We start from the raw sequence: 20,253 nt of genomic DNA on the forward strand, positions 1-20,253 counted from the left end.
AAACCCTCAAAAACACATTAAAACACCCTTAAATATTCACCATTTTTCCAGATTTTATAATCTGAATAGGGTACGCGGGAAGAGAGTGTGGTGGGAAAAGAAATAGCCGTTATCTTTTTTAGGGGTAAATAGCCGTTATTATTTTATCACTTTTGCATTGCTAAAATTTTTGTATTAATATTGATCATATAAAATGTTGTCCTCTCAAAGCAAAATTTCACTCGTCACTGTCTTAAACACATGCCATATCCCATAATGGTGTTATTATCAAACATTGTTGCATGCATGTTGCATTTTGTCAATACATGTTGGCGGTTTCACCCAAAAGGAAGTATGCGTCAGATTTTGCACTTGGTGTTTTGCTCTTTGCATACAACTCCAGAATGGAGGGACAAACACACATGAATTCATTAAAAATGGTGACTTTTTTGAAAACTAAAATCCAGCATTACTCATCTACTCCCAAATATATACAATTACTTCCCAAATATCGACTTTACGTATGTACAACTGCCAGTCTATTGTTATATGAATGTAATAATTGTACTTGGAGTTCATGCTTTTGTTTGTAAATATTTTATCAACCAACTAAGTGCATCTTTCTATGGTTCTCGGAATGACAGAATCACCCCATCAGAATTTATTTTCTTATTAATCTTCTTATCTAACTTATTAATAATTTAAGATTAGATCTCATTTGGTGACTCTATCTTTAAATCATCCATTTCGGTCCCCCTTTTTTTTAAAATGTCTACTTTATCTCATTTATAAATTTTGACATTAAGTCAAAATAAATATGTAAATTTTGACATTAAGTTTCAATGTGTGTTATCAATTAACAATTAATTTCATTTCATTAAAATATTCATTGATCTATATCACAAAATCAACCCGATTTGATACAAGACAAGTGTTTGGAATTGCGTTGAACAACCACCAAAAGCACGTCTAGGTTGATGCCACAATTTCCAGCTTTTAAAAAGTCACATTGAAGACGCATTGGGATGCGAAAATAGTGTCAACATTTCATTTACGGGTCGTCTATTTAGTTGTTACATCACAAGTTAATCATAAAAAATCAACCTCAATTGCATAACTGAGAAAAATGTCTTTGGAATTTGAGTAGCCAAAATTTTGAATTTGAAAATGAATTTACAAAATTTTGTAAATAAAACAAAAAAATGCGACACTGCACATTTTATTTCAAACCACCTCCCTAAAAAAAATCCATGCCATACCACCTACTTCACACTTCACTAACCAAATATAAGGTGATTGTGACAAAATAGCACATTTTCATCGAATTCATATATTTCACATCCAAAAAAGATGTCATTACATTTTTTAACTAAAAATTAGATGCTTTTTTTTTTTTTACCAAAATAACATGATGTACGTAAACGATGTGTTTGTGAATATAATTCAGTTGACATTACAGTATGCGATAAATATTTAGTTCTAAATTATCTCGATATTTGAGGGTCTTGCAGGACGTTGTAGATATTTGAATCTAAGTTATCTCCATACTTGAGGGTTTATGTGATATTTTTGATTTAAAAATGAACTTTTTAATTTAATAAAAGGACAGAAGAGCTCTCAAAAAATAAAATAAAAGGAGAGGATGTAAATTAAATTCAATAAATTGAAATCTATCCCAAACCAAAGGAACCTTCAAACGGCATCGTATTAATCTTAATTTGAACTCAAAGTGCAGAGCGAGGGAGAGAGAGAGATCTAGGAGTGAAAAAAATGGACAAAGGAAAGATCCAAGAGGTGATCGAGAATCAAGTACTGACGGTGGCGCAAGCAGTCGAGGATAAGATCGACGAAGAGATTGCTGCCCTTGAACGTCTCGACGATGACGATCTTGAAGCCCTAAGAGAAAGGAGGCTGCAACAAATGAAGAAAATGGCGGAGAAGCGTAGCCGTTGGATCTCCCTCGGACACGGAGATTACACCGAGATTCCGTCAGAGAAAGACTTCTTCTCCGTCGTTAAAGCAAGTGATCGTGTTGTTTGTCATTTCTTCCGCGAAAATTGGCCCTGCAAGGTTCGCACAATTTCTTGTTCATAATCATTTTATGTAGAAATTGAATGTTCAATCAACTTCGCAATTGTGAAATTAAATGTAAATTGCGACTCAGAGTCCGACACCTACACATGTGATTACATAATTATCGGTGTGGATGTGTAGTGTTAGGATATATTAGTGTCTGTCTGTGTTAGTGCTTCATAGAATTGCGATGCATTCAGTTTGCTTAGCTTGGCGATAAAGAATTATAATTTAAACGTAGGAACTTTATAAAAATATTATTGGCAGTGCATACGGGTATGTTCATTGTTCTTATTGTCAATAATAACATAATGAACAATGTGCAGCTATTTCATTTAGAATTATCTGTTTATCATTGGAGGGAAAGCAACTTAGACACTAGATGTACCACAATTTGAATTTGAATTCCGCAGACTTACAGTTTTTATATTTTCTTACGCTGAAATGAGGTGAAACATCTGTGCTCACAGTTCATTCACAGGTTGTGGACAAACATTTAAGTATTTTGGCGAAGCAGCATATTGAGACTCGGTTTGTGAAAATAAATGCTGAAAAAAGTCCATTTTTAGCTGAGAAGCTCAAGATCATTGTTCTTCCAACTATTGCTCTCATAAAGAATACCAAAGTGGATGATTATGTGGTATGTGCTTAAAGGATTTTATTCTATATTGGACAGGGTTTTTCTCTTTATTTAAGTAATTTTACTAACATCAAGATGATAATGGTATGTGTTTTAGGTGGGTTTTGATGAACTTGGTGGTACTGATGACTTTAGCACCGAGGTTTTGGAAGAAAGATTGGCTAAAGCTCAAGTCATCTTTTTGGAGGGTGAATCGTCAATACACCGTGCAAGGTCCGGGGCGCAAACCAAAAGAAGTGTTCGGCAGAGCACAACGGCTGACTCCTCAGATTCTGAGTAACTTGTATTTACTGTTGAGTTTTATTTACGTTGCCCTCCTGGAAAGACGAGAGCTCAGATCACTGTCTAAATTTTGTTTTTGTTGGCCGTTTGTGTGTCTTTCTAAATTTAGTTTTGTTGGCCACTCGTGTGTCTTGTAAGTTTCTATTGTAGTTTGTAGATCTAGCGCTTCTATCAATTGCCAGTCTTGTTTGGATTATCCTGATGATTGTACCAATGATTCTAATCACTATAAGAAATACTAAGAGTTTTGAGATGGACACACGTAGCCTTTAATGTGTTTGTCCTTTGCAAATGTGCTAATACCAAGAATTACTTTTATGCAGTATAATGTTTCCTGTAGTCATGAAGCAAATGTTGTGCTAATGATAAATAATATATATGTTGTGTGTTGAATTTGGATCATTCAAAAGAGATTGCAGGGCTTAGAGGATCTAAATACACTTCATTTCTGTGCGAATAGATTATAATTGCCACCACCGCTTAAGTATTAATGGGTGAAAAATGTTTGTGTCTGAAAAAGCAAGAAAAATGTATGCTAAATGGTTCTTCTGAAAAGCTGCAATAGAAGTGAGGATGAATTATTTCATAGGTCTGTGTAGGTTTACGTCAATTTGTAATTAAGTCCCCATAGTTATAGCCTTTTAACAAAGTCTTCAAAATTCTAAAGTTTTGTAATTAAATTCCCGATCACTAACAAGGTTAACAAACAATCCATTAACAGCACTGACTGACACAGTATTTATGGCATTGACAAATTTCCTTTTCTGCTGTTCCCTTAAACTCGAAAAGTATACTATGTGACTGAGGATGCTTATTCCACGAAAGCTTGCTTCAGGTGCGTATGAAGGTCCTTCAAGAATTAACGGTCATCAAACTAAAGCCCATCTTCATGCCTTCTGTGTCCATCAGGTCTGTTTCATTTTCCCAATTCCATAAACTCATGAAGCCATGAATTCTGTTTCCTTTGGGTTATTTGTTCGTTTCTCAATTTCCTTAGATGTATCTAGATGCCTTAGATTTTAAAAAAAAAAAAAATAGTGGTTTAGTGATTCTTTTTTCTTTCTGTCCATGTGGATATCAACGATTAGTTTGGTTTTTTTAATTCATTGAATGCAAACTGTTCAATGCATGCTCTTTGAGTTGTATATATAACAGAAGCATAGAAAGAATCATGTGGTTGATGGATGGAAGTGCGGATGTATCTGTTTTTGTATCACCAGGACGTCTGTTTTTAAAAATGGAGAGAATAGGGATAATAACAAAACTAGAATAAAAAAGAAAAATTGTAAAAATATTTAGAAAAAAGAAATGGCAACACAAGCCTCAAATATTTCTATATCTGAGAAGAAGATATTTAGCAAGTTAGAAAAGTAGATTAAAGAAGGAAACATTCTTCTTAAGCTTGCATCAGAACCCTATAGAACTTACCGAAAGGGATAACAAAATCCATGTCTGATATATAGGGAAAATTGAGGACCAACTAGTCATTCATAGAGAGAGGAGTCTGGACCTGGTAGGTCTGAGTGTGTTAGGGTTATCATCTTCTGCTGTAATACGGGATAGACTGTGTAATGGGGCTTAACATCCATTTTAATTTTCCACTTGAGTCTGAATTTGGCAACATTCATTGTTTTCAATTTTTTAGGAGTCTATCATATAATCAAATCAAAGTTACATACATACAGGGGTTGTATATAAATATACTAAGTTACAATTATTCATCAAGGTTTAAATTCCTTGTATGAAAAATAAAGTGTTCCAAGACTTCATGTTTCCAATTCATGTGACTATAATCAATTATAGAAGACTGAACAGAGGTATACTGAGACCATGATAATTTCCTAAATCAGAATCACTGTTCCTGATGATGACAAAGGTTATAAAAATTGAATGCATTTTTCCCAGTGATTCATTAGATTCAATGCCAGCTTCAGCTACTTCTTTCCAGGGCGCATCTCTCCCGCCATATTCAATTTCTCATCTGGCTATACTGAAGCTTTGAACAATCCAGGTTTATGGCATGTGAGTTCATGCATGTTGGTGTTCGTGCTTATGCTCCAAAGTCATGTTAATATGGTATCACCGCACAAACTGTATAATACAATCATTATATAAATGAAATTGGTTCATATTCTGTTAGTCAAAATTTCTATATTTGCAGTTATGTCATTGTTTGTGTGAAAAATTATGTCTTCAATATATAGCTATAGCTATTATCTACCGCTTTAAACTTTACTATATCTACCAAAAAAAAAAAAATGAAATTCTTGCCTCCCAGATAGTGATGAAAATATTGGTGGAAAGGTTTTAGAAATCCCTAGCTTCCGTTGAGCTATCCCTGTCATAGATTCTTTGTTCATGAAAAACAAAACTCTTCTTTTTTTTCAAAATTAAAAGACTGATTTTTGTTGTACGGTCAAGTGAACAAATAAGCCATTTGACTTCTACATCAACATAGAAACATAAACAAAACAAAGTCTTGAGAAGCATAAAAACAAAAAATCAATAGGTTACTTACCGAAAGAAACAAACAATTTTCACTACACGTGAACATTCAATTTACTTAGCAAGAACGGAATTATTGTTCTGTCGTTTTCACTACAATATAACAACACTGCTGATATTACTTAGAGAATCACACAACAAACTAACAATTATAACACCTCACATTAAACAAATAACACCTCACATTAAACAAACTCTAATGTTGTTTTAATCCCTTAAACGGTGAACTTTCTTTCCATATATGTCATTAGCCATTGTCAGCACTTTTTTCCCGTAAGGATGACTATGGAGTGTTCTCTGATTGGATATGATGAGATTAGCAAGTTTTTTACGCAGATGGCCCTGCAATAAACAGAGACGAGAACTGAATCAAACCATAATAATCGCTACGAATGTTGGTGGAGAGCACAATATGTGAATATTCAAACACTCACCAGACATTGTACAACACAATTGGAGTTTTCCCAGAAAATAAAAAACTATTTTAAATGGAAAACGCATGATTTGAAAAATACACACAATCGTTATGATTGTTAGTAGAGACTATATTTTATGTATAAAATATTATTCAACCACTCACCCAATATTGCACAACACAATCGGACATTTTCCAAAACAGAAAAAAAAATAACTATTTTAAATTGGAACAAAGAATTTGAAAAATGCCAAAATGCAAACATATATATATATATATATATATATATATATATATATATATATATATATATATATATATATATATATATATATATATAGAGAGAGAGAGAGAGAGAGAGAGAGAGAGAGAGAGAGAGTCAAACCTGGGTGCATTTCAGTGATCTCTGAGCAACATAATTCCCAAAGGGATCTTGAAGAACATTCAAGAAATCATGACTACTAATTATCTCCTCAACTATAACTTCAACATCATCCAGTTTAGAGAATGTCAATAAATTTTCCACTACATTGCTGGCATACTTGTTCACAGAAAGTCTTACAAATCGGCCACGAAGTTCTTTTACCATTTGTTCATTTGCTGACGCAAACTTCATCATAATTACACATTTCAACACATAGTTTCTTCAAACATACAAAAAACAAAAAAAAACATATCAATTGTCAAATACATAAAGAACATTCAAACTCGAAGAAATGTACCGTATTTAAAATTTGATAGTTAGAAGTTTATGGTATGGTACACTAGTGAAGGATACTATTGTATATACATGATTAATTCAAAATCCCTAATATGTTCATAATTATTATACATTAAAAGAACAATAAACATTGATATTTCCATGGAAGGTTATGACCTATTCCATCTTACTTTATATCTTGCTTAAATTCATGCTTATTTGCTTATCAAAAGATAAGCATAAGGCAACGACCCTTCTATTAGGGTTAAGTTTAAGGTAATGCATTTGCTTAGTCAATATGAAAATTGTCCACGGAAAATAGTTACTGTGCATATGAGATATCAATGCACTTTCTAATATGAGATGCAAATAACCAAATATAACAATAAGTTCAAAAACTTAAAAAGAAAAAAATAATTCAAAAGCGTAGAATCAAACCCATATTGATCTTCTGCTAGGATCATAGCATTTGAGATGATTTTTGCAACCAACGGGGATATGGCAGTTATAGCACCTTGTCTAAGGCATCTTTGAATAACCGAAGTTCCAACTTTGTTTGTTGAAATATCAACACAATTTCTTGCTACTTCATCCAAGATAATCTGAAAGAAAAGCTCTCATTAGTTGATAAAAACAATTGACATATTGATGTTTACTTTTTTTTAATTACTCAGCTTAACAATATTTTAAGATGGAGTATGATGAAGACAGTGCTTGGTGATATAGGCAGCCAAAAAAAGTATTGCCTTCCACTTCTTTTTAATCACCACATATTACTTGGTGATCTTGGCAGCCAAAAAAATAATCATTCTAGTTAAATTTAAGAATTTTAATACATGACAAATAGGGACACAACATTACTTACATTTTGGTGTTCGGGCGGAAAAAGCTTTAGACATTGCACAATGACATAACTACCATTAAAATTTTTCATCAATGCAACAGTGATATGCTTCATGGTATACACAATTACATATTTCATGAATAGACACTTAATATTCTTCAGCATTATCTGCATAACTCGGGTTCTGCAAAACAAAACAAAACAAAAATTGAATTACACAATTTAAGAGAATAAAATTTGAATGTAACGGTTTGTATATGATTAAAAACAAACAAAAAGTGGCGGCCGCAATCTGAGACGCATAACACATCAAGATTTTGATGTCTTTACAATCAAGTACACTTGACTATAATTATTAATTAATCTCCAAAATATCAAAGATTATGACCACAATTTAAACATTGATAGTATTTACATACCCATGAAAGTCCATGCACACGTTTCTCAGCTTTTGGTAATTCGAGATAATCAAGTAAACGAGAGAATGTTTCTGATCACGGGTGATAATACCTCTCCTTGCTTCAAAAATCTTTTGAATCAAGTGGTTGCCATAAGGGTGTGTCATGAGCATGTGTAAAGAATCCTTCACTTCATAGAGGATTAGCGCAACATCTGTTGGGTTACCCACTCTGATCTTCTGTTGTAGATATCGACAATCACGTCGATTCATCGCCATTGAAACCAAGGACCCTCTACAATGAAAACGATGCATTCTCTGTGCAGCGGTAGCCTCAATAGAAGGCCCCTGCCATATCCTATAATCCTCATAATCTGGCAACCCATAACCATGGCCATGGCCAGTAGGAAATCCTCCCATTGCCTGGTTCGTAACATAATTATTTATAAAACCGTATTGATAATTACTAGGGTGTTGTTGTTGGACAACAGTATTAGAACCGAAGGATCCCACATCTTGAACCTGAGTATTATAAGCTTCTTGATGAATAAAAGTACCTTGTTGAGAAACTTCATTGTCTTGCAAGGGTTGAAGTTGAAGAGCATGAAATTGTTCCTCCATACGGCGAAAGTCCTCCAATCTGGTAGCAGAAGAAGAAGAAGAAGAATCGGTGTTCTTGACTACCATTGCCAAACAATACGCAGCGAGTATATAAAAACTAGGGCAAAGTATTCACGATAGAGAAACAAAGAGCGATGGAAAGAAAATATTTAAACAAAACTAGAGTTTGAGTAGTAGAAGGACTACCCGAATCCGTTATTTATATTGAAAATATTCTCTTATCTTTGAATTTAAGCTAAATCTGTTATCGATAACCGGATTTTACTCATCAAAAAGAAAGCAAATATAGCTTATTTATCTTTTGGGTAATATTCTAAAAGAAAAAACCCTATGATATTGGATTTGAAAAAGATTGTTTGTTTTTTTTACGGAGATTTGTTTGGAAGAAACAAAATTAACCCAATAGATATTTGCAGTTTTTTTCATATCTTGTTATATATATATATATTTCAAAAGAATACCCACAAGATTTAAGCAAAAAATATATCCAATGCATTTACATCTTTTCCTATCTTTTTTATATAACACTTTAACAATTTTAATAAGGAAATAAAACGTTCTTTAAAAAAAGAATTAACAAGGACTAGCGGAAAGAGGGTACGGTCGTGCCCGTTTATCTGCTCTTTTTACTGTGCTAACGTGTGTTTATATATTTTATTATGTTTGTTTGTATAATTTTGATTACAATTTTTAAATATTAATGAAAATTATTCGTATATCGATTTATCTACAAATTATTATCAAAGCATATAAAGAAATCATTTATCAACTCGACATATTTTGGTTTTCTTGTATATAAAATAAAAATAAAATAACGATCATTTTCTTATTGATTATCTATGCTTTATATAAAGAAAACAGTCTTTTTCGGCTATTTAGGGCTGGTTTTTTCTCATTCAAAAATTACTCTCAACTTTCAATACAAATAACACATATAAAAAATAGATAAGAGTAAATTTAAATATTAAAACAAAATGTAACAAACTGTATATGTCCAATTTTTTCCTTATTTTTTAAAAAGATAATGGATAAGAGTGAATTCGAATATAAAAAAAATGTAACAAACAAAATATTTATATGTTTGTTACCACACAAAATATATCGTGTAACAAAGATGATATGAATATATGTCCAGTTTTTTCTTTTATCCTTAAAAAAAGTGTAACAAACTATATCAAGTATATCTATACTATATATAAAGAAGATAAGAGATTTTGGGCTGACTTTTTCATTATTTCGATTATACCCTTAAACAACTTTTTCTATAATAATAATTGTTGTTGGTGTCATAAAAAGATAAAAATTTATATTATCTTTTTTTATTATATTGTTGGTGTCATTCAAATAGATAAACATGATTAATTTGGTTTGTTATAATTTGAAAGTAACAAGCACTTATATTTATACTTTTAATCAAAATCAAAATTTCATAAAAAAAACACCGTTCATAATTTTTAAGCATTAGCGGAATAAAAAGAGCGGAAAGACGGGCACATGAGTGCACGTCTTTTTGCTAGTATTTATAGTGACATATACTTATTTAGTTTATTACACTTTTTTTAAGGATAAAGGAAAAATCTGGATATATACTGATATCGTGTTTGTTACGCAATATATTTTGTGTGGTAACAAAAAAAAATTGTGTTTGTTACATTTTTTTTAATATTTGAGTTCACTCTCATTCATTATTTTTTTTTTAAATAATAAGGATAAAAATCTGACATAAAATTTGTTACATAACCGCTGCAACACCAACATATTAGTTGTTATATCATGTCTAGTATGATATTTATATAAAAGTTGGGGGTGCAGTGGCACTTGTGGGTCTCTAAGGAGATCCGCCCTGTTCGTATGATTCATAGCTAAAATATATGTTTTAGGTGGCGTTAATTCAAGAAAAAATAGCTAAAATATTTTTTTATAACATACTTTAAATAAAATTATAGATTTGAAGAAATCATGAATAAATTAGTTATTATTTTTGAAAGAATGGAAAATTTAGTTATGAATCATACGAAAAAATATCTAAGGAAATTTACATAAGTTTTTCTTCGTGTTCATTTTTTTAGAGAACTATTTAGCTTTGTTTTGCCATAATTAGAGGAACCAACGCATAGTTTAAGTAATTTGTCATCCCTCCTTCCTTGGTAGCTCAAATTCAATGCTTTTTTATGTCATAAAAAAATAGTACTCCCTCTGGTCCTTTTTATAAGGAAAGAAACTAAAAATCATCAAAACCAAGACAATCATTAGTTAATTTTTTGAATGTTTTTACAAATATGCCCTCGTAAAAATTTGTGAAGTATTAATTATATCCACTAATATTAAAAAAAACAAACAATAAATGAGGGTTAGAAAAGTCTTTTGAACAATAAATGTACCTTAAAGTTGTGACTTTTTCTTATATATAGGACCAAAGTTTTCTTTTAAATTTTTTTTTTTTATAAATAAGACCGGAGAGAGTAATAATTTTTAGGGTAAATTACATTAACCTCCCCTCAGTTTTGTGCAAATGTAACAAACACCCCCTCTATTTTTTAACTAATCTTAAACCTCCCGTGCTTTTGTGAATAATGACTTTTGTTACCCCTTTGACTAACGTGTGTTTTCCCCACCGTTACTTTGTGTGTGTTTGGTAACGCGTTTGAGCACTGAAAACGTGGGTTTGAGCACCGAAAACGTGATTTTTTGCTTTTTAAGATGTTTGGGTTGTTTGAGTGAAAATTGATTTTACTCCCAAAACGTGGTTTCAGTTGAAGCTACAATATGGAGCTTTTGCGGTGGGACTGAATCGATTTTGAATTTTAAAGATGTGTGACATGTTTATCTACCTATATTACCCTTGCCTTCTCTGTAACTTGCTTTCTGATTTTCAAAGATCTGCTGCTTAACTTGTGCAAACTAACGATAGGTTGAAGAAGATGCTCTTGGGCTCTTTGTTAGGTTTAACTCACTGGCCCATTAAATTTCTACATAGGCTTTCTATTATTTTTTTATTTTAATTTTTTGGTGCTGATTTGCTTTTCTTCTTTTGGTGAGAGGATTTTTTTTATTGTTAAAAAAAGTTAAAATTATTTAATGAAAAAAGAAATCGGTTGATAAGCATAGTAATTTTTTTACGTATTACTTAATATATAATTTTTGGTCTAAACGTTTTACTTAATAAATTATTTTGAAGGAAAATAATCATAGTTAAATATAAAAGTAATGTAATTTAAGTTGGGACCTATTTTGGTAATTATGCACTTAAAAGCAATTTTGATTCAATCTATCCAAACATCATTATTACATAAGAATCACTTTTAAACGAGTGTATCCAAACATAAATCAATTCACATCCAACTCACTTTTAACCAAAATCAATTCTTTCAAACTCAATTCTATCAAAATCAATTTTGTCCACCGCCAAACCAAACACACACTTTCTCTGTTTAGAATTGGCAACTAACATCTTGTCACCTCTCAACCTATCCCTTGTAATGTGACCCATGTTAACTAGTAAATTTTGAAGTGATTGAGGCCTACGGAAACTACACATTTCTGCACTAGCAATGTCTGTCATTCATACAGTGGTGTTGTGGGAGGAAAACTGTGGAGACGTTGTGAGATATTATGGTGTGGCACGGTTGTTTCTACCCTATTTATCTATTTTGATTACACCGAAACTATTTATCTCTCTTTTCATGGCCTTTCAGATGGTGGTTTGAAGCTTTTTGATGGAAGTTAGGAGTTTTAACTATTCACAACAGATTTTTTTCCCCCTTACTTTCTGGTGTGTTTCTATTTTTAATAGGTGGCAACGTGAGTGTGATTATGGTTTAACAATTTTGAATTGTTAAAATGGTTTTAAGACTTTGATATCACTGTTTTTGTTGGACATTAGATGGGGTCATGGGACTTTATGAATTATAGTAATGCAGAACCTTTTTGTTGTGTTCTTGAAGTACTTATAAACTGAAATAATCATAAATGTTCTTTCATTATTGACATTCTAGTGGGAGTTTATTATAACATTTTATATGCATGGACCTTTATTGGATTACAAATTCTCAATTTACAATGTTAATCCATATTCTTTATTCTATGTAAAATGTAAGGTTTAACATGTATGATTTTGTTTGCCCTATCGGATTCAATTTCTGCATTGTTGAATTTTGTGTTTCTTATACTACCTTGATGACAAGTACTATTATAAATATTTGATATACTTCTACTACCATTCTTACATTACCTTTTTGACATTTTAATTAAAGTAATCCAAGTGGGAGATTGTTGAATATTTTGGATTTACTTTAATTAATTATGAAAATATAAATGAAATATATAATATTAAATATTTAATGTTATCGTACTTGTATTTATATTGGTCTTATTGTGAAAGGACCGTGATCCGTTGAACCGTTATTATTAGTTAGCCCATTTGAGAGGTCCCTGCCTCCACTGATGAGTATATAATCTAACTATCCTATCAGCTTAGACATACTGACAGAAACTAAAGAACGCTATCAATAAGGCGGCAGAAGCATCTCTCAACCCTAACCTTCTCTAATGACTTCTCTAACAGGATCTTAATGGTCAATCACCAACCAAATAAATCAGTTACACATCTAATCTATTTATTCAATATGTCATAATTTGTATCTATGATTTTGGGTCTCTGTTAAAATATCTATCAACCTCAGGTCATGTATATTTTAAACTTTGAAGGCTTTGAAAATGATATTCAATTTGCAAAATACGAGACTTTTACAAGACATGACAATCGGCGTTATTACTAGCTCCTCAAATGGAATGATTATGGAAAAGAGTCAAATTATAGAAGAATTATCCTCTGTCCAAGGATGTAAGCTTTTATTTGAATATAAGTAGTTCCTAGAATTATTAGTGTATTTCAGTAGTTTCTATTGTAATTTTGTGCAACCATTTAGTTTGACAGTTTGGAGAACATTTAGTCTTCTTGTAAAAGTAACGATGATGATGGTTTTCAGTATTGATGCATTCTATTTGGATGCTTTTAATTTTATTTTACTCAATTGCATTTGAAAGTGAGAATTGTTCAATTTCCTATTTGTTGCCAAAGTTGTTTGATTGTGCTTGTTAAGGAGCTTGGAATATGCTGCAAGTGTTATGCTTTCTTTGTTAACAATAGAAAGATCTAAAGAAAATATGATGGCAAGAAATGGTTAATGCTTTCACTGGTTTTCTTGTTGTGCTTATTATCTCATTTCTTGTGTCCTTTTTCGAAGTTCAAACTACTACTTCTCATTTCCATTTGTTTGACATTATAGAATTAGATAAAATGAAACACAAGTTTTCCTTCTTCCTTTTCAAGAATTCATTAGTTTATGGAGATTTGGTTGGTTAATTGATTGATTCATGAATCGTAGTTCTTTGAGTAATATACTGATCCCGACTTTGTAGCATATCTCAGAGGTCTTGGTTGGTTTTTTCACCATTTTAATAGTTTTCCTCTGAGCTGGGTTAGCTTGATGCTGTTGCAAAAAAAATTGATAATAATCTTATCATGGCTTGTAAAGGTGTGTTCAATCTTGAGTAGTTCTTTTATTTATGCATAAGAAAATTATGATTCTGTTATAAGAAATTATAAAAACTTCAATTATTCTAGAATTATATGAAACACGTGTTGAAATATCTATCTCAAATGTCAACTTAGAATAGTAATCTAAATTATCTCATACATGTAATAGTGGTAACTTTAGTAGTATAAATATCACACTTTAATTGAGAAACATAGACATATCATCCTACTTTCTTCTCTCTTTATTTCTTTAGTTTGATAAATCCTAACATTATATATATTTGTAGTATTATATAATTAGAATAGTATTTTATATCATCCTATTAATTCACAAATATCATCGAAAAAGTATTCAAATATCTAGTTTTTTATCAGATTCCTATATTTGGATTAGAATTATGTAGTGTGCACGGTAAATTTGTCACATGGAGGATGTTCTCCAGTGTATGCATAAGAGGTAAGAAACTATTCTAAATGTAGCAGCATCTATTCTAAATATAATGTACTATATTTATTTACTCCTGAAGTCTTTTCTTGTACAACTGGTTGTGCCAGAGAAAAATATAGCAGAGGTACTTCTTATGTGTTCATTTTATCTTTGTTATTCGTAATTTGTGGTGTCTTTGGGAATTTTCTACTCGGTGTATGGTTTGGTTTATACATTTGTCTTTTACTTCATATTTGATATTGGTTTCAGCTTGCCCTTTGTTCTGAATTCCTCGTGGTATTATTGTTTTAATTTATTGTTCAGAATTGCTAGGGTCTAATTGTCTAATTCAACAAGCTCTCTAAAAACCTCTTCGATCTGGGTCCAGGAGTTGAGCAAAATTGTAAGGCTTTTGATGAAAGGCATGCAAGTCACCGACTTGAATAACTTCTATACATAATGCGTCTACTCTTTCAACGAGATCAATGTAACAAGCATTGGGTTGTAAGCTAAAAATTCTTCCATTTTCGTAGAAGGGTCTCGAGGCATCCTCTTCTTCACTGTTTATAGCCACCAATGATTATTTCATTGAACAAGGCAAACATCTTTGGAGTCTGCATCCTCGACAACTTCCTTTGCGCAATCTAAACTGTCAAATCCTTGTCAATTTAAGATGTGGTGTGAATTTGATTTAGGAGCAACTTCACCAACTCCGTATTTCTATAAAAATCACACATAAAAAATGTGTTATGTTCGAAAATGGATGTCTGAATAGTACAAAAAATTTTTTTTTTCCACCATGATTACGTTTGGTTGAAAAGATTTAAGCACTCCACATGACACTATGCTGGTTTGGTGAAGAACCACCTCAATGCCACAACTTCAACCCAGCTAAAAACAATGTGTAAAGAGAAAGATAAATGTGTCTGGCTGATTGTTCTTCACAATGAAATCACCTAACTAAAAAATAGTCATTACAAAAAACTTTTAACATCTCAATTAAAGTATGTACAGATTTTATTTCGGTACATATTTTATCAGTTCTTCATTGCTAGGTGACGACATAAAATTAAATCAATCAAGAAAATTTTAAAAACTAGATACAACTAAGGAAACTGATTGACTCAAATATAAACTAATAAATAATCAACTTCATCTTGCATCTGAGGCTGCATAGTTCGTCTCATTTTCATATTCTGTAAACTATAATATAATCAATCAACCAGCAACAGCAATGCCAACCGCTTTCAACTTTTGTGATGGTTTGACATTAGAAGAGTGAGAATTGTTGTCTTTCCATGAAAGCAGTATTTTGTCTTCTGGAAGCAATGATATCTCCTCGGCAGAAGCGACTAAAACTTGGTGTGTGTCATAATCTCTTCGTGTTGAAAGGAAAAATCATGTTGAAACCATGCCTCTATAGTCTATACACTGATTGAAGAGTCAAAATTTGAACAGCATTCAAGCAATTTGTTCATTCTCAGAAGCACCATTCTCAGCAACATTTGTCAAGGATAGCAGTTCCGCCAATTCCATTCGATACTCAAGGCCTCTAAGATAGTGTCCCAACAGCATGCACCTTCGAGGGGGGTCATTGAGAAAAAAAGTTAATTTAGTTCAGAAACCAGATCAACAGGCGCCACATTAGTACATAACCTTAAAACATTCCAGATCATCTTTCAAGTATCATACATAGTAAATTCTGTATCGCTTTTTTACCATTATTAAATCTTAAATGTTCAATTGTTGCGTTAAAAATAAATAAAATATACAGATAGTAATCAAAAGCAAAAAGAAATACTGACCAAAAGAGCAGGCGGGCAAGATAGTCCCGAGTTAATGATATAAAAGGCTGAAATTTAAGTGAAGAATTCTCAACAACCTCAGCACAATCCTCATTCCCAGCATTTGCTGATCCAACTGTTGCATTCTCTGATGTAGTAGAGGGCTTTGAATGCATCTTAGGAGAAAGGGTGGCAAGGAGACCGTGGACAACAGATAGGATGATGTCCTTAAGCTCAGGGGATGTAAATTCGGATAGCTGAGCTACCTGCTCAATAGCAACATGCACACCCGACTAAAACACTGATATAAACTGAAAATAATACATAGTAATATAATTTAGGCCTGCACAAGCTAATAATGTCACAATTAATATAACAAATACAACAGAACATGTTTTTTTAGTGTTTAAATGAATATTTGGATTTGTCACATATTGGAATTTTCATCCTAATGATGGAAAAGGATACAAGTTACACAGAGCAGAAAAATCAAGAGTCTTTTCCAACTAAGCAGGGTTGGTTATAAAGATCAAACAGCTTTAATAAATCATATAAAGGGCAACCTGGTGCACTGAAGCTCCCGCATACGCAGGGTCCGGGAAGGGGTCCCACCATTTGGTGTATTGTACGCAGCCTTACCCTGTTTTTACACAAGAGGCTGTTTCCAGGACTTGAACCCGTGACCTTACAGTCACATGACAACAACTTTACCAGTTGCGCCAAGGTTACCCCTCAGCTTTAATAAATCATATAAACAAAATAAATTAATGAAACGTGAAATATATCACGAGGAAAAAAACTACCAATGGTTAATAAGCACAGATACACCAAAATCATTATTTATAAAATCAGACATTTTCATCTCAATAGTCATTCCACACACCTTACACAAATACAAAATATAACAGGAAATACAAGTTGTCAATCTTGATATGAAGACAACTACAAGATAACAAACCAAGGCCAGATAGAATTGCACCATGTTAAAATGCATGGCAATTATATAGCATATAAAGAAAGGTGGTTGTAAATGGAAACACAAACAAGAATTTTCACAAAAGGCAAAACCTGTTCAGGTTGAAGCGATCTCAAGTAATCCAGTAAATCATTCTTTTCTTCTCCAACAAATTGCTGCATTTGAAGAGCAGCACTTTTCCTCTTCACTTCACGTAGCTCCTTTAGAAGTGTCCAAAAAGGAAGGAAAAGAAACAAATATGAGAAAACGAGTTCAATGTAACGGTAGCCTAACTGCAATTGAGATAACTGAAAGTTGATAGATCATTTCCAACAGACAAATTAGAGACCATAATCAACACCGAAGGATGAGGCATACCATGAGAAATGTGACAATCAAAAACTACAATACAACAACAACAACAACAACCACCAAGCCTTATCCCACTAAGTGGGGTCGACTACAAGGATCAAATTACGCCATACTGTTTTTTTTATCACAAGCCATATTTGGATCCAACTCATTAATCTATAAATCTTTCGTAATAGTTTCTCTTATAGTTTTTTTAGGTCTTCCTCTACCTCTTGTAATCTGATTATCCTCCATATGATCTACTCTATTTATTACAAAATCCACAAGTCTTATCTCTACATGCCCAAACCACCTGAGCCTATTTTCCACCATCTTTTCTACTTTAGGTGTTACCCCAGTTCTCTCTCTCTAATGTTGCCAACATAAAACTTTGGACCAATAACTAACAATGGCTAATGAAAAATATATTCCACACACGATTCAACGCATTATGAATCCAATGCATAAAATTCTTAAAATGCCAAGGAAGGATCTTCAATTCTATAGTATACCTTTTTTATGGAAGACAAACGAGATTGCAGACTAGAAATATATTCTTGAGCTTCGGCAGATATTTGACCAAGGTCTTGAATGTCAACGTCCTCGTGAGGCTTTTCAACTTTGGAAGACAAATTATTGTTTCTACCAAAGTCAATAACATTTACACTGTCACGTAGGAAGTCTTGTAAGTCAAACTTAGTACTTTCTGCCTTCGGCTTCTCAAGATCTCTGTCGCAAATGTCAAGAGTTTTCTCCAAACAAAGCCTATACTCAGCATTGCGCAATGTATACCTGTAGTACATGAATAAAGCTTCTCATATTCCCCCATTTGGATAAACATTACTTGGCAATGCATGCTAAGATAAGCATTCTTCAAAAGAATTAAAAATTTGGGGACATTTATCAAGTATCAACATATAGTCTCACAAATTAAATAGTTATGACTTATGAGCATATAATATCCTCTCCATTCTCCGAATAGATTGTCCATTTATTTATTTAGGCTATGTTTTTGAGTTTAGGAGGGGACGACTTTGGGAAAAAGGAAGAAATAATAGTCCCCTAACTTAAAGGTAGGGTTTATTTTTATTTTTGTTAGAATACAAAATCTTCCTAATATGGGGAACTCAAAAATGTATTGGAGGAGGGTTTTGAGGGATTAGATAAATTCTTCAAATTCTCTCTATGTTTTTATAAAGTGTTGACATGTTGTCAATCTCGGATAACAGAAAAGAGCAAATTGTTAAAATTTCATTATGGGATAGTGCTATAGCGTATTACCGCAATTTGACAACATTCTGTACTAATTAGCGTATAACACAACAATAATAGTGTGTCCAAATTCCACTGTGCAATATTTGGCTATTTTAAAACACTTTATAATACTCTCAAAATTTAAAATATATTAACCATAAGCATTTTCTTCTCGTTCTCTACAAAACTAATGTGGAAGATTTTAACTAAATCATACACATATAAAACCATGATAACAATCCGATTAGCTCCATAGCAAGAACATGAAAATTTAACAACTAAACATAGTGATAGACATTGAAGTACTAAGTACTAACCCAGTCATCATTGAAGAAATGAGTAACTTGGAAAGAGGTTCCCACAAAGCCTCAACAACGACATTAAATTGATCAGATGGAAGCAACCCCAACATACCAGAAATGGTCCTTTTCATAGCATCAGCTGTAGTTGGCGGAACATCTTTCTGAATATTACTCACATCTAAAGGTTCAATTTCTTGTATCAACTCCGATAAAGCAGATTTCTACAAACAATAACAACTCAATTGTCAAATTCACTATAATAATTAGACTAGAAGATACACCCGTTAGTTAATGAACCTAAAAAGTCAATTCCTTCTTATAATCACATGATGGAGTAATCAAATTCACAATTCAACAGTAGTAGTAATATGGTTTAGTTACCTTGGAGGTAAAGTCGTTGGAGGAGTGGGATGCAGAAGCGAGAACAAGAAAGGGGGAACGATATTTTGTAGGATTTGAGCGAAGAGGAGAGAAAGAGAAGGAAGGAGAGGGACGGAAGCGATGGAGAGGAAGAGAGGAGGAGGAGGAGAAGGAGAGGATGGAGGGAAGGGTTGCCATGTATGTAGAGTTGAGAGTCAACAACCACAAAACCCAACACCCTTCTCTTTCTCTTCTCTTCTTCTTCTTCCCTTCTCTTTCGGTTTCACTGTCTTGTAGTTGCAGCCACAATAATAATTGTGGGTGTTATAATTGTAAATTAGTGTACCGCGCTAGCAAGAGAAACACACGGTGGATATGTCTTCCAAGATTGGTCTAAAGGCTCCACGATGGATGTGGTATCTCTATGACAGCCTAGTCGGCTAACAGATTCCAAACTTCCAACTAGTCAGGTTAGGTTTGAAAAAGAAAAAGAAAAAGATAAATAAAGGATAGTTGATAAAATCTAGTTGACTTAAATTTAGTACTAGTATTTTATAAAGGCGGTGATATTTGTACATCTATTTCATGACAACTTTAGTGACAATCTTGTTTTTCTCTTTTCTTATTGGTCAAAAACAATGGAGAGAGAAAAAGGAAGAGAGAGTAAGAATATAATGTGAGTATGAGAGAGAAAATTGTACAAAAGTTGTCATAAAATAATTGTACAAATATCATTTCTCATTTGATAAATTAAAAATTGATAAAATTAACCGTTGAACAAGCTTATATAAATGACATAACATTAATATTTAATTTTTTTAAAAG

General features: G+C 32.4%; 3 protein-coding genes across 3 annotated transcripts; 1 reads left to right on the plus strand and 2 right to left on the minus strand.

The window, feature by feature from the left end:
• Positions 1-1,673: 1,673 nt before the first annotated feature.
• On the plus strand, positions 1,674-3,274 carry LOC146958854 (thioredoxin domain-containing protein 9 homolog). The gene is made up of 3 exons (XM_085740364.1): positions 1,674-2,049; positions 2,534-2,692; positions 2,790-3,274. The coding sequence occupies exons 1-3, from the start codon at positions 1,750-1,752 to the stop codon at positions 2,970-2,972; spliced, it is 642 nt and encodes a 213-aa protein (XP_085596490.1). The 5' UTR covers positions 1,674-1,749; the 3' UTR covers positions 2,973-3,274.
• Positions 3,275-5,566: 2,292 nt separating this feature from the next.
• LOC146958855 (pumilio homolog 12-like) lies at positions 5,567-8,594 on the minus strand. The gene is made up of 5 exons (XM_085740365.1): positions 7,858-8,594; positions 7,460-7,622; positions 7,033-7,196; positions 6,280-6,538; positions 5,567-5,821 (listed from the first exon to the last, which is right to left on the minus strand). Exons 1-5 carry the CDS (start codon positions 8,520-8,522, stop codon positions 5,687-5,689), a joined length of 1,386 nt encoding a protein of 461 aa, XP_085596491.1. The 5' UTR covers positions 8,523-8,594; the 3' UTR covers positions 5,567-5,686.
• A 6,802-nt stretch (positions 8,595-15,396) lies between these two features.
• LOC146958856 (MAR-binding filament-like protein) lies at positions 15,397-19,727 on the minus strand. Its single transcript, XM_085740366.1, has 6 exons — positions 19,450-19,727; positions 19,084-19,289; positions 18,025-18,304; positions 17,275-17,382; positions 16,228-16,472; positions 15,397-16,001 (listed from the first exon to the last, which is right to left on the minus strand). Exons 1-6 carry the CDS (start codon positions 19,624-19,626, stop codon positions 15,884-15,886), a joined length of 1,134 nt encoding a protein of 377 aa, XP_085596492.1. The 5' UTR covers positions 19,627-19,727; the 3' UTR covers positions 15,397-15,883.
• Positions 19,728-20,253: the final 526 nt, after the last annotated feature.

Source organism: Medicago sativa, chromosome 1 (genome assembly GCF_051527215.1).
Source record: "Medicago sativa cultivar Bolivia chromosome 1, Bolivia_mono, whole genome shotgun sequence".
NCBI classification, from domain to species: domain Eukaryota; kingdom Viridiplantae; phylum Streptophyta; class Magnoliopsida; order Fabales; family Fabaceae; genus Medicago; species Medicago sativa.